Genomic DNA, 14242 nt, shown 5'->3' on the forward strand with positions numbered 1-14242 from the left:
TTGTTTTTTTTTAATTGAGGTAAAATAAACATAACATAAAATTTACCATTTTAATCATTTTTAGGTGTATAGTTCAGTGGCATTAAATACATTCACATTGTTGTGCGGCCGTCACCACCATCCATCTCCAGAACCTTTTTCATCTTCCCAAACTGAAACTGTACCCATTAAACAATAATTTCTCTTCCCTCCCCCACTTGGTCTTTTAAAGATGACTTCACTATATAAATGTTTGGTTGTATCTGTTTGTTTTGGTCTGTTTTTCATCCGTAGAAGTCTGGTGATTCTTGGTTATCCTGTCATTTTAAAGAATGACCACTAAGAAATTGCTTGGAAATTCTGAGCATGTGATGGGACTTGTCAACTTTGAGGTATACTGCAGGCCATGCTGGGCCATTTGAGGGTGAGGGGGCTGTCTGTATTTATGTATTTTCTTGTGGACCAGTCAGATTCTCCAGAGAAGATTCTCCCGGTCTCCTGCTTAGATGGATAAGACAGACTGCCAGGGTTCTGGGAGATGAGTGGGAAAGTGTTGGGCGTCTTATATTCAATAGATAATTCCATCTTTAAACTGTGCCTAGGATCGCCCTGTCTGCAGAGCTTCTATTTTACCCTTTCTGAAGGATAAACTTCCAGGCTTGGGTAAGGGAGGGGGAATTACCTGCTATGTGGAGTTGGGGAGGGATTTGGGGTCTCATTGCTTCTTAAACTTTGGGGTACACTGTAGAGTAATTATTCAAGCCTGTTTAGTTGAAGCATCCCCAGATATCAGTATCTTTTGTTTTTTTCTCTTTGAATTAGCCATTCCCCTGGGACTGATCTCCAGCTTGTGGGTAGAAACCTTTCTGGTAGATGAGTGGGGAAAGAGGTTAGGGAGGGAGTTCACTGTGTAAACTCATTTATCTTCCTGTTGTACCCCTGCCCTCAGTTGTGCATGACATGCCTGACTGTTCTGGGTCATCCTCCCCAGAGAATGAAACTGGTTATCTGCCAGGGTAGATCTAGCTGCTGCTTTTCACACTTCAACCAGTCCTTCCTTTTTCAGCCCCTCTCATACCCTGACCCTCATAGGTATTGTTGCTTCCAATTCCTGAGCCTTTCTAGGGTCCTGTACCTTGCTTCTTGGTTTCCCGTACTGCTGGCTTAGATTTAGTTCTTTTGGCCTGCTAAGTCTGTTATCACTCATTCATCTACTTTCTTCTTTCAGAAGTTTTATTGCCCTTTTCTCCTTTTTCAATTTCTTTGTCCTTGAGAGTTTTTGCTTTCTTTAAAACCTCATTCTGGGGCTGGCCCAGTGGTGCAGCGGTTAAGTGTGCACATTCCGCTTGGGCGGCCCGGGGTTTGCTGGTTCAGATCCCAGGTGTGGACGTGGCACCGCTTGGCAAGCCATGCTGTGGTAGGCGTCCCACATATAAAGTAGAGGACAATGGGCATAGATGTTAGCTTGGGCCAGCCTTCCTCAGCAAAAAAAAAAAAAGAAGAAGAAGAAGAAAGAAAGAAAAGAAAAGAGGAGGATTGGCAGCAGTTAGTTCAGGGCTAATTTTCCTCCCCCCCCCAAAATAAATAAATAAAACCTCATTTTTGTCATTTTAATGGGTTTGGAGAAGAAACTGAGGTACACATGTGTTCAGTCCTTTTTTTTCCCCAGAGAAAACTGCACAGAAAGGTAATAGAACTTTTCTTAGTAAGTTATTAGCAAGCTGAAATTAGAATGTTGTATTTCTGATTTGTAGTGTAGTATGTCTTCTACTCCACCTGCAGTGGCTAGTGCCTTTCTTTCTAAGCTAAAGAGCCTTCAGTAATCTTAGATCTTATTAAATGTGAGGGGAAATCTTAATAAATCTGATAGTTTCATCTACCATTTCTCATGTGTGTTCCTGAAGTTCATATGTGTGTGGGGTGGGGGTTGGGGATCTTTTTCCTGTATTCGCTTGAAAACCAAAACAATAACTGAGAGAACCTGATAGAGTCCTGTCCCCACATAGTCACTCAGAAAGTCTTTGACTGACTGACAAAGAGGAGGCCGGTCTCCCTATTGAGATACTGATATTGCTTGCATTTATTGAATATCTGCCTTTGGATGACTAAATAGAACAAAATTATGTACTCTTCCTTTCTGAAATTTGCTGTATGGAACAAATTGTTTTGAAATGGAAACAGTGTATAAAGGTGTCTGGTACCCTCTCCCTTCTCCATCCTTCATTTTACAAATGAGAACACAGAATTTGGGTGACTTGCTTAGAGTCACTTAGCTAATGAGAAGCAACACTTAGAAATTCTCTTTTCACTCCCTGCCCTGTCTGCTCCATCAGAAATTGCATTTTGGAAAATGATTCTTAAAACGTTTTTCTGTCAGAAGCAGGTATAGCAAATGGGGTCATGTTAGAATACTCATGTCTTCCCTCCTCAGTTTTCATTGTGGGGAAAATCTTGATCAAGTAGGATTTTATTTTGTCTGATAGTCTAAATTGAACTTCATATGCTCTCTTTTTTCAATTTTCTAGCTTATGTTGCTGTGACTGTATCTTTATGACCTTATATTTAGGGTAGCAATGTAACTTTTGTTTGTGTTCTTTACAGCTGCACCCAGATCTCATTATGCATCAGAAAAATGAAAAAACAGAGGAAAAGTCTATGGAGGAAAGGAATCCACTTAGCCTTTTCTGAGAAATGGAACACTGGGTTTGGAGGCTTTAAGAAATTCTACTTTCACCAACACTTGTGCATTCTGAAAGCCAAGTTGGGAAGGCCAGTTACGTGGAGCAGGCACTTGAGGCATTTCCAGTGCAGAAAGAAGGCCCTTCAAATCCAGAAAACGTGGATCCAGGATGAACCGCTCTTTGCTAAGACAAACTCCAGTGTGGCTGCTCAAAATGTTAGTACGTTGTCCTCTAAAGTGAAAAGAAAGGACGCTAAACACTTCATTTCCTCCTCAAGGACCCTCCTGAAACTCGAAGCAGAAAAGTTGCTGTCATCAGCCAAGAACTCTGACCATGAATACTGCGGAGAGAAAAGTTTCTTGAAGGCAGTTGCTGACTTGCCAGCAAATAGTGTTTTAGGTCAGGCCAGTGGTCACAGACCTAGGACAGAGCCACAAGCTTCTGACTTTCCCATGACGTTCAATGGGGAGAGCCAAAGTCCAGGTGAGAGCGGCACGATTGTGGTCACCTTGAGCAACCATAAGAGAAAGCGCTTTTGTTATGGCTGCTACCAAGGGCTGGAGCAACACGGGAATGGGGGACCCCTGATTCCAAAAAAGTTCCAACTTAGCCAACATAGAAGAATAAAAGTATCTCCTCTTATGATGTATGAGAAATTATCCATGATTAGATTTCGGTACAGGATTCTCAGATCCCAGCACTTCAGAACAAAAAACAAAGTTTGCAAGCTAAAAAAAGCCCAGCAGAGCTGGGTGCAGGTCACTGGGGACCATCAAGAGACCCTGAGGGAGAAAGGTGAGGGTGGCAGTTGCAGCCCATTTCCTTCCCCAGAACCTAAAGACCCTTCTTGTCGGCATCAACCATACTTCCCAGATATGGACAGCAATGCTGTGGTGAAGGGAACGAACTCTCATGTGCCTGATGGCCACACTAAAGGAAGCCCTTTCTTGGGCAAAGAGCTTAGTTTAGATGAAGCATTCCCTGACCAACAGAATGGCAGTGCCACATACTCCTGGGACCAGTCACCCTGCTCCTCTCCTAAGTGGGAGCGTACAGAGCTGATTCATGACATCCCTTTACCAGAAAACCATTCTAGTAACACGTTTATCTCGGAAACTGAAAGAGAACTTATGACTCTGGGTCAGGAAAATCGGACAAGTGTTGTGAATGATGACAGAGTAAAACTATCCGTGTCTGGGACAGATCAGTCTGTGAGTAGTGTAGACGGGCCTGTATCCGAAGAGACTGTTCCAAATGAGAGCTCCTGCCACATGGATGAGGATGGATCTCTCAAGCAGAACATTCTTAGTTCTAAGTTGCTGGACCACCCTTACTGTAAAAGTCCACTGGAGGCTCCTCTGATGTGCAGTGGACTCAAACTAGAGAATCAAGTGGGAGGTGGGAAGAACAGTCAAAAAGCATCTCCAGTGGATGATGAACAGCTGTCAATCTGCCTTTCTGGTACGCACTCTTCCTTTATTCTCCCCACCCTCCAGCCCACACTTGCTGTCCATTGTCCTTTCTAGGCTAGTCCTATTTTTTCCTTCCACACATGGATTTCCCTTTAAGCAATTAGACATTCTTCTGGAAGCCTTTTATATTGCCGTGTTATATAGATGTTCCATAATTTATTTAATTTTTGATTAATGGACACTTATGTTGCTTCCAGTTGGTTCCTTCTATAAACAGTAATGCAATGAGATTACTTCTTTATACTTATAGAGTTGTTTCTGTAAGTTAAGTTCCTAGTAGGAGAATTGATAGTGAAAGAATACTCACACTTAAAATTTTAAGAGAGTTGTTAAATTACCCTCCAAAAAGTTGAACCAGTTTGCGCTTGTTAAACTTTGCCAGTCTTATAGATCATGGGAGAGTTGTTTTAATTTGTGTTTTTAAGTTTAAAGTTTGAACATATTTTTCTTTGTTTGCCATTTTTTTGTATATAATTGTTCTTTGCCTATTTTTCTATTGGATTGTTTATATTTTATTTATTTAATATCTGAGAAGCTCCTCCATACTTGGCATGGTGCTAGTTCTAGGAATGTGGCAATGAGCAGGATACACTGATTCCTACCTTCATGGACCTTAGCATTAGTCTAGTTTTAAACATGTAAATTGAATTATAAATGTCATAAGAGTTTTATATTTTTCCCTCCCAAAAGGTGAAAACTTTCAGTACCCTGACTTTGTGTATGATATTTTTGTTTAACAGAAAATTTCAATTCTTACATAGTAGAACTTACCTGTCTTTACTTTATGGCTTCAAGTTTTTACATCATGCTTTAAAAAGTCATCTTGTCAAAATCTACCACATCAAGTAAGTTGGTATGAACATTTTTGAAAGACAGTATGACAGTATCAGTCTTTGACCCATTCCCCTTCTTGCAATTTATCCAAGATATAAAACAGCACAAATATATTTATACAAGGACATTACTTATTGTCTTGGTAGTAAAAAACTGAAGACAACCAAAACAAATATCGGTGGCAGTATAAGTTATGGCACATCCAGGCAGTAGTATACTATGAAGCTGTTAAAGAATAAATTTGATTTATATTTTGATACTGAAAGCTGTATAAAGTGTAAAAAGCAAAGTTGCAAAACAGAATAATGCCATTTTGTTAAAAGATATATATGCACACACGTAGGATGATTAGATGTATTTATGTGTGCACATGCATTTGTATAGCCTGTATCTGGACATGTCAAATTGTCATAAATGGCCTTTTCTGGGGAGGTAGGCGAGTTACTCCTTGGTGGTTTAAACAGTTCTGGACACTTTGTTTCGCCAACCATTAAGTATGTAAAAAAGTTTTTCTCCACAAAAACACAAAGTACAGAGTCCTAGCAACCTTTAAAAAAACTATTTTCACTTGTTTATACTGTTCTAGAATGACGTTCCCTATTATGATGTTAGCAGAATCATGATACATAAACCTGAAAAAATTAGCATTTACCCACAAATACCAATTAAATTTTAAATATAGATGTAGCACTTGCAAAAACAATTGATAAATTGAATATGACATATAGTACAACTGTAGCATGATGTGAGGAAGTAGGAATTTTTATAGAATTCACACTTAGTGATCTGTAATGTAATTCATTATTTTAATAGGCTAATGGAGAAAAATCATGGCATCTCAGCAAGTACTAAAAAGCCTATTAAAACTCAGTTACCCTTGTGTTTAAATCTTTTAGAAAACTAGTAATAAAGAAAACTTCCTTCACTTAGTAAAGAATATCTGTCAGAAACCAATAGCAGTTCCAGGTTTAAGGGGATAAAGTAAACACATGGAATCTCTTCTTCCTCCTATCAAATCCATAGAAATTGTGAAAAATATATTAAAACACATATGTATCTCCATACTCAGAAACAAAGAGGGGAGTTTTGGTGGATCAGAAACTGAGAAACTCCCACAAGGCAGAAAGTAGAGGGAAGGTCCAGAAGGGAGCCCCAGTGGCAGACGGAAGATTAGTGCAGGACAATGGCGCAGCACTGAGGGTGTCCTGTTTCTGGAGGTGGTGGAGGTGGGGAGGAAAGGGGAGACCCATGGTAAACGACTGAGTGGTTGGGGAATCTCAACAAAAGCATCTCTCTCTGCCTGTGCCACATATCAGCAAGGGGGGTATTTGCTCTCAAGCTGGAATCCTCCCTCCCCCGCTAGCTTTAGTGAGATATCATTGGCATACAGCACTGAAATTCTAAGAACAGGAGATTGGTGGGGGGAGAGAGGATATTTCCTCTTCCCCCTCCCCCCATGCCTTGTAACACCTGGTGAGAAGGAGGTACATGCATTTCCAGAACAGTTTGAGGTTCTAAGTATCTGTATTCCCATTGTAAATAGTTTAAGGCAGAGCAACAGCTGCTGCCTATCACAACCCTCCCCCTACCCAGCAAGTTACCCAAGTAAAGATGAGCCCACGATCGATCACTAAACATCTGAGGAAAGCCAACACAGTGGAAGAGATAAGTTCAACAAATAAAAGCACTAAACCTGAGTTATCAAGGTTAATAGAGCAATCAGAAAAGGAATCAATTTAGGACAATCAGTATAGTAGATGGTCTTTTAGCTGACTTCTGTAGCATTAGCTGATATTAAGTTCCATGGAATGCTGTGTACTGGCTCATCTCTAATGTAATTGCACATTATGCTCATTTCAGGGGATTTAAATATTTATCAAGAGCCAGTTGTACTTATTACAATTTACTTACTGTGTTTCATAATTGTATTAAATATTGCATAAACTGGTGAAATATGACTGTAAAAGGAAAGTCAGTCTCTTCAAAACCAAGTTGAAGGCTTTCCAATGACAGTAGTTTGTTGCTGAAAAAATATTAATACTGAGTTATGCCTGTACAAGATAACTTTAAAAGATATGAGGGAGGATATAAAAATCTACGATTCTGTACTCAGATTAGCTATCTGCTTTGGAAGGAAAAGAAATAGATTTCCATGTTACAGTATATTCCAGATGGATTAAAAATTCAACTAATTAGAAACAAATACACAAAAACTTATACACAAATGTTCATAGCATCATTATTCATAATAGCCAAAAAGTGGAAACAGCCTGTGTCCATCAACTGATGAAGGATAAATAAAATTTGCTCTGTCTATACAATGGAATATTTTTCTGCCATAAGAAGGAATGATGTACTGATAGATGTTTCAATGTGGATGAACCTTGGAAACATGCTAAGTGAAAGAAGTCAGACACAAAAGGCCACATACCCTATGATTCTGTTGATTTGAAATGTTCAGAGTAGGCAAATATGTAGAGCTAGAAAGTAGATTAATGGTTGCCAGGGGCAGGGGAGAGGGAGGAATGAGGACTGACTGCTAATAGGTACAAAGTTTCTTTGTGGGGGTATTGCACATGTTCTGGAATTAGGTAGTGGTAATGATTGCACAACTCTGAATATACAAAAACCCCACTAAATTGTACACTTCAAGGGAGTGAATTTTGTGGTATGTGATTCATAGCTCAAAGCTGTTAAAAAGAAAGAAATGCAAGAGACCATTTTTGTAAACTCATATTGATAAGACATTTTAAAACATATAGGAAACTCAGAAGCAATAAAAGTATACCAATTTGACTCCATAAATATTAAAATCTTGTATGTGTATACAGCAAAAGTCGTAAGAAAATTCGGAAGTTTTAGAGATGCATGTCCTTTGACCCAGAACTTTGACTTTTAGCAGGTGTGTTCTGGGGAAACAATAGAACGGGATATATCAATGGTTTTTTAATTTTGTTTTTGTTTTTTGTAAGGAAAATTGGCCCTGAGCTAACATCTGTTGCCAATCAACCTCTTTTTTTTTGTTTGAGGAAGAGTGGCCCTGTGCTAATATCTGTGCCAGTCTTCCTCCATTTTGTATGTGGAACACTGCCACAGCACGGCTTGATGAGCGGTGTGTAGGTCTGTGCCCAGGATCCAAACCTGTGAACCCCTGGCTGCCAAAGTGGAGTGAACAAACCCAACCACTATGCTACTGGGCAAGCCCCATCAAGGGTTTAAATTGTGACATTATTTAGAGAGCTAAAAATTAACAACTTAAATGGTCATCGATAGGGAATTGGTTAAAATATGGCATACCCATTTAATGGACTACTAGGTCGTTTTGAATTGACTTAGGAAAAAAATACCCATACTTTTAGGAAAAGTATCAAATGGAAAAAAGGAGCTTCAAAAAGAGCAAGTATAATGTGCTACTTACATGTTTAAGAAACACATGTTTATAAGGGCATAAAAGTTCTAAAGGAATTATGAGGTGACTGCCACCTCATTTTAACATGTTTATGGTCATGTATTAGAAAAAAACCCCAAACTCTACTTAAAGTTTATTCCCACTTCAAGTTTATAAAAATGTTCAACCCTGTTTTCTTCTAGACTGTTAATATGTTATTTTTATATTTAGCCATTTGGAAAAAAGTCAAGATGGATCCCTACCTCACTCTTTACACCAAAATGAATTCCACCTGTGAATAAAACATTTAGTCAATAGTTCGAATCCTGTTTATTGATTAATTCATCTTTTCCCTGTGGCTGTGAGATGACACTTGCCCCTGGGTCTCTTCCTGCACTGGTTTCTCTGTTTCTGTGCCAGCACTGTTCTGCTTTAATTACTGTAGTTAGTTTTAGAATTTGATGGGACTAGGCCCTCCTCCTCTTCTCTCTCGCCTCTGACTCATCTCCCCTTTAATCTTTTTTCAGAAATTTCTAGAAATGTCTCACACTTTTTTTCCCCAAGATGAATTTGTTTTTTCAGTTAAAACAAACAGTGGCTTTTGATTGGCATTGCATTACGTTTATAGATTAATTTAGGGAAAACTGCATTTCTAAAAACAGAGAATTACTCCATTTATTGACCTGTGTCCGTTACTAGAATTTTGTAGTGCTTTTCACTTAGGTTTTATACATTCTTTAAGTTTATTCTTAGATATTTCATGCCTTATTTTTGATGGAACCTTTCTGATGTGTATTCTGTTTTGTTGGAGAACCAAATGGTTGTATTTCTTATGTACACAACATGGGATGTGACCTAAGGCAGTTGTTTCAAGAAAAAACTGTACAACACAGTTGCTTTAACATCATGAGTAATTTAACTTCTAAAATAACATCTCATTTTTTGTTTTTCATATTATTACCATTCGTGCTTGCAGTATGGACTATAATTTGAACTCTGTTTTTTGTTTTTTTTCTAACGTATCCTTTATTTCTTGGTCACATTGAAATTTTAGTACTTTTGGAGTAAAAGAAATTATATATTCCAAAATGCAGTTTTCCTTTTTGGTTCATTAGTTTGGTGGAAGCAAGTAGGTAAAGACTAATGAATGTAACTCTCATTTTAAGAAGTCTGTTTTCTGGGTGGTTCTTGGCCATGGGTATTAAAAGAGAAAGGTGAAGTGAAGAACCAAATTGTTTGTAGAGAAAAGATAACATCTGCTTTGGAGGTGGCATAGCATAATACTTAACAGCTCAGTTTTTGTGGTCACATGACCTATAGTCAGACTCTTAGTTCTGCCACGTGCTAGTTAAGGGTCCTTGGGGAGGTTACGTAACCTCCCTAAGCTTCCTGTCTCCATTTGTAAAGTAGGGATACTGTCTAACACGTAGGGTAGTCATAAGGATGAACCGAGATATTCTAGTTCTTGGCTTGTAAGTGCTCTTTAACTCTTGTTTTATGTCTGGTCCCAGTGAGATAAAGGTGTGCATCAGTGAGACACTGTCATCTAGGGTTCTCCTTGAAGATCCAGGTAGGGCCTTTCTACTGCATTGGGAATCCATGTTTATCATCTAAAAGTGAAAACAAAAATACAGATAAGAGGAAAAAATATAACAATTTAAAACTCCCAAAATATTACCATCCAGAAAACATTGTTTTAACAAGAACACGTCTTTCCCATGGTGTCATTTGTTTGGAATTGGAGTCCGTATCCTCTTGATAAGGGAGACTGCTTTCTTATTTAAGGAGTTTCAATTAAGGTTGCTGGGCCTAAAGTTTAATTTTTTGTTAAAATATTATTTTTGTATAAAATTGTCCCTTAAAAGCAGTTTCTCAAATGTTGGGATTCTTTATCTTCTGTTTGGGTCCATTCTTCCATGTAGACCCCAGGCTATGCTTAGATAACTATAAGATATGATACAGTAAACGCTATAAGCAAATATATGCTGTAGTCCTAGTTTAGAAGCCCTGAATCTTTATCTCCTGCTCTGGTTAAGCTGGAACATGGGACTCCCTTTCTGTCTTCTGTATGCCGAAAGCCTAGACCAGAAGCGGGCATAAGCGAGCAACTCTTGTTTGCTATACCCTGACCTTTGCTCTTATCTTAAGCCTTTCAAATTGGGAGCCACTCTGGTGGGAGACTAAGAGGAGGAAAAATAAGTTTTTCACACCTTTGTTTGCCCTCCCCCACATGAAACATTCCATTCTCAGGACAGTCACTCTTTTGATCCTTCCTGTCCATTTTGTATTGATGCATAGCAGAGGCCATTCTCAAAGTTAGAAAGGGAGCTGGGTAAAATAAGTGGCTAACAGTCCTCATTTTTCCCATCGTAACTCAGTAGACTTAACTGTCAGGCTAATGGTTAGCCCGGCGTTGCTCCCCGCATTCAGCATCAGTGAACAGGTGACGTCATGTCTGCACTTTTGTGAACCTTTAAGTCATCCCTCAGCTTCTTTGTATTTACTTAGAAATAATGTCCTGGTTTTATTTCCGAGGGCCTTTTTAGGTATGTTTTTTCATTGGATCCTCTTGGAAGCCATTAAAGTGCATGTACATTATACTTAAGTTAACTGTCCCATTTTCTGGCCAGGAAATCATCCTTCAATTCTGTTTTGCCTCTTAAAATATGCCTCGCCAGCTGTTATCCAGTTAAGGTCACCTCATAGAGTTATTCAGTATCGTGAGTAGCATAACTCTGTCAAATTGTATGATACTAAAAATGCTTTAGGATTTGTCCCTTGCTATGAGATGTGAAATTACATACTTTACCAAATAATACAGCACCAGCAATCTCAACAATAATTCCTTCTAATTATTTTTAAAAGGATGGTTCCTTCAGTTACCAAATGTGATAAACACATTTAACCAGGTGACTAAACACTTCAGATTTCACTCTTTAGGAGATGAGATTCTTTTCTAAGGTTAAGCTACTGAAAGATGTCAATCTTTAGTGATAGCTAGCCATTCCCTCTCTAATAATGCATCAGTACCTTAAAAGTCCAATGTAACATGATGCCTTAGAGTATTTCTCTCTTTATTGGAATGAGGAGGGCCTCATCTATTTAATTTTTTTTTTTTTACAAAGCATAACTTTTAAAAGACTTCTTTATAGTATAATATATGTAGTAATATAGGTTAAATGTGTGCTAAGTGTTGTGTATAGGATAAGTATTGGGAGAATGACTTTGCTGTAAATCGTTTTTCCATCTTAATTTTTCTCTCTTCCTTTATTTAAGGATTCTTAGATGAGGTTATGAAGAAGTATGGCAGTTTGGTCCCACTCAGTGAAAAAGATGTCCTTGGAAGATTAAAAGATGTCTTTAATGAAGACTTTTCTAATAGGTTTGTCAATGATGCTTAAGCCCTTGAAAATAAAATTCTTGACATATATGACTTTTCTCTTGGTTAAAAAAAAGATACTTAGCAATAAGTCGAGTTTAAAAAAAGATACTTAGCAATAAATTGAGTAGAACTCATGTTTTTTACCTTTTCTTTCAAAATCTTTCATTTCAGAAAACCATTTATCAATAGGGAAATAACAAACTATCGGGCCAGACATCAAAAATGCAACTTCCGAATCTTCTACAATAAGCACATGCTGGATATGGATGATCTAGCGACCCTGGATGGTCAGAATTGGCTGAATGACCAGGTTAGTGTATTGTAGGTTCTCGACATGGATAAGTTGCAGAGGATTGTGAACAATAAAATTTAACTAAGAACCTGTGGGTTGGCCTCACTGTTATCTTTTGGAATCAAGGATTCTATATTCCTTACTGAAGTGACTCATTCACTAACTCCAGGATCCAAAACGTTTGATTACTGCTAGCAGGATGAACATGTTATTCATTCTAAGTGAGGTTTCTGAATTGTATAGGGTTAGTAAGCTGGTTTTATGTTGACTTTTTATAGGTCATTAATATGTATGGTGAGCTGATAATGGATGCAGTCCCAGACAAAGTAAGTGAAAACTTCTTCTTCAGTTCTTATATATTAAAAGAAGGTTTTTTTTAAACTTTTAAAGTTTTTTTTTAAACTTTATGTAATTGTTTAATATTCCTTAGATTTTTAAAAAAGAGATTTTGTCTTTTTTTTTTTTTTTAAGATTGACACCTGGACTAACATTTGTTGCCAATCTTTTTTTTCTTTCTTCTTCTCCCCAAAGCCCTCTAGTACATGGTTGTATATTCTGGTTGTAGGTCCTTCTGGTTGTGCTATGTGTGACACCACCTCAGCATGGCCTGGTGAATGGTGCCATGTCCACACCCAGGATCTGAACCAGCGAAACCCTGGGCCACCAAAGTGGCGTGAGCTTAACCACTTGGCCATGGGGCTGGCCCGAGATTTTGTCTCGATTATATGCTAGGGTTGAGCGTAAGTTCTGTAAAATAATTTCTGCATAACAAAGTGATGATGCGAGTGTTTTTCTGCTTATTTGTTTCAGGTGGGTGTGTTTGTTATCTTGAAGAGGGTTTTTTTTTTAATGGGGAGATGCACAAAAGGGACTGTTTGCTTTAAGCTTTAAAATTTAACTTAAAGTCTTAGTCTCTTTAAAAATAAAGTAGTACTCATCTTCACTTTTTCTTGGATTAATATTTGATACCCAGTTCAAATACAAAGTAACTCCCCTTAAACTCTAAAATTCCCTTAAGAGCTTAGTTACATATTAAAACTATTTTAGGGGGGCTGGCCCCTTGGCCGAGTGGTTAAGTTCGTGTGCTCCGCTTCAGTGGCCCAGGGTTTTGCCAGTTTGGATCCTGGGTGCAGACATGGCATCACTCATCAGGCCATGCTGAGGTGGCGTCACACATAGCACAAGCAGAGGCACTTACAACCAGAATATGCAACTATGTACTCAGAGGGTTTTGGGGAGAAGGAGGAGGGGAAAAAAGAAAGATTGGCAGCAGATGTTAGCTCAGGTGCGAATCTTTAAAAAAAGAAAAAAAAAAATAGAGTTTCAGATTGTGGTTCTTAGGAAAAAAAAGCTTTTTAAGAATTTAATATATTAATTTTTCTTTCTGAGTACTCAAAGTATCTGATGGGCGGGCAGCCTTTGATTTCAACAAGCAAAACTTTTCCGAGTACGTTATAAACTTGTATAAATCTAGTAATTTAAACAGGTAAATATAATGAGTATCAGATTCTGACGCTATTTACGAATATAGACAAAATGTCTTATAACTTCTCACTTAAAATCACAAATCTTTTACGCATTTTAAATTGGAACCATGAGGCTCGTCTGTCAGATTCTCTATTATGTCAGATGCTCTTAATTACCAGAAAGGTTTTTTTTAAGATAAACACATACAGATGATTTTTAACATAAAAGTATTAATTTTAAGGGGATAATTTACCTTCATTACATCTACATTTGATTAAACTTTCATTAGATTAAAAGGACACTTACTAAGGCAGTGGTTCTCAAAGTCTAGTTCCCAAACCAGCAGCATCAGCATCACCTGGGAACTAACTAGAAATGCGTGTTTTTGTATTCCACCCCATACCTACTGAATCAGAAACTGGAGGTGGGGTCCAGCAATCTGTTTTAACAGCCCTCCAGATTCTGATGCACACAAAGTTTGAGAATCACTGCTCTAGAGATAGCTACTACAAGCTCTTTTTATCAATATCTTGAGCCACATGGTTCTCAAAACAACTGTGCATCAGAATCCTTTGGAAGGTTTGTAAAACCAGATTGCTGAGCCCTACCCTCAGAGTTTCCGCACCACACCCTGGGAGCCGTGACTACACCCTGAGAATCTCAGAAGCAAAGGAACAGTTTTATCATCTCAAGTGACTCAAAGTTACACTTTTGACCACATTTAAAAGTGAACACTTTTAAGACCAC

At 38.2% G+C, this 14242-nt stretch overlaps 1 protein-coding gene across 9 annotated transcripts in view; it reads left to right on the top strand.

Annotated features, from left to right (window-relative positions):
- SENP5 (SUMO specific peptidase 5) overlaps positions 1-14242 on the top strand; it is a 45470-nt gene that overhangs the window by 13654 nt on the left and 17574 nt on the right. For all 9 annotated transcript variants that reach the window (XM_014868123.3, XM_070509118.1, XM_044771347.2 and 6 more), the window contains 4 exons: positions 2581-4121; positions 11631-11736; positions 11908-12046; positions 12307-12354. In XM_014868123.3, the coding sequence (XP_014723609.2) occupies positions 2612-4121; positions 11631-11736; positions 11908-12046; positions 12307-12354 (1803 nt within the window). In that variant the 5' untranslated portion in view covers positions 2581-2611. The remainder of the gene's footprint in view (positions 1-2580; positions 4122-11630; positions 11737-11907; positions 12047-12306; positions 12355-14242) is intronic.

This window comes from Equus asinus, chromosome 5, assembly GCF_041296235.1.
Source record: "Equus asinus isolate D_3611 breed Donkey chromosome 5, EquAss-T2T_v2, whole genome shotgun sequence".
NCBI classification, from domain to species: domain Eukaryota; kingdom Metazoa; phylum Chordata; class Mammalia; order Perissodactyla; family Equidae; genus Equus; species Equus asinus.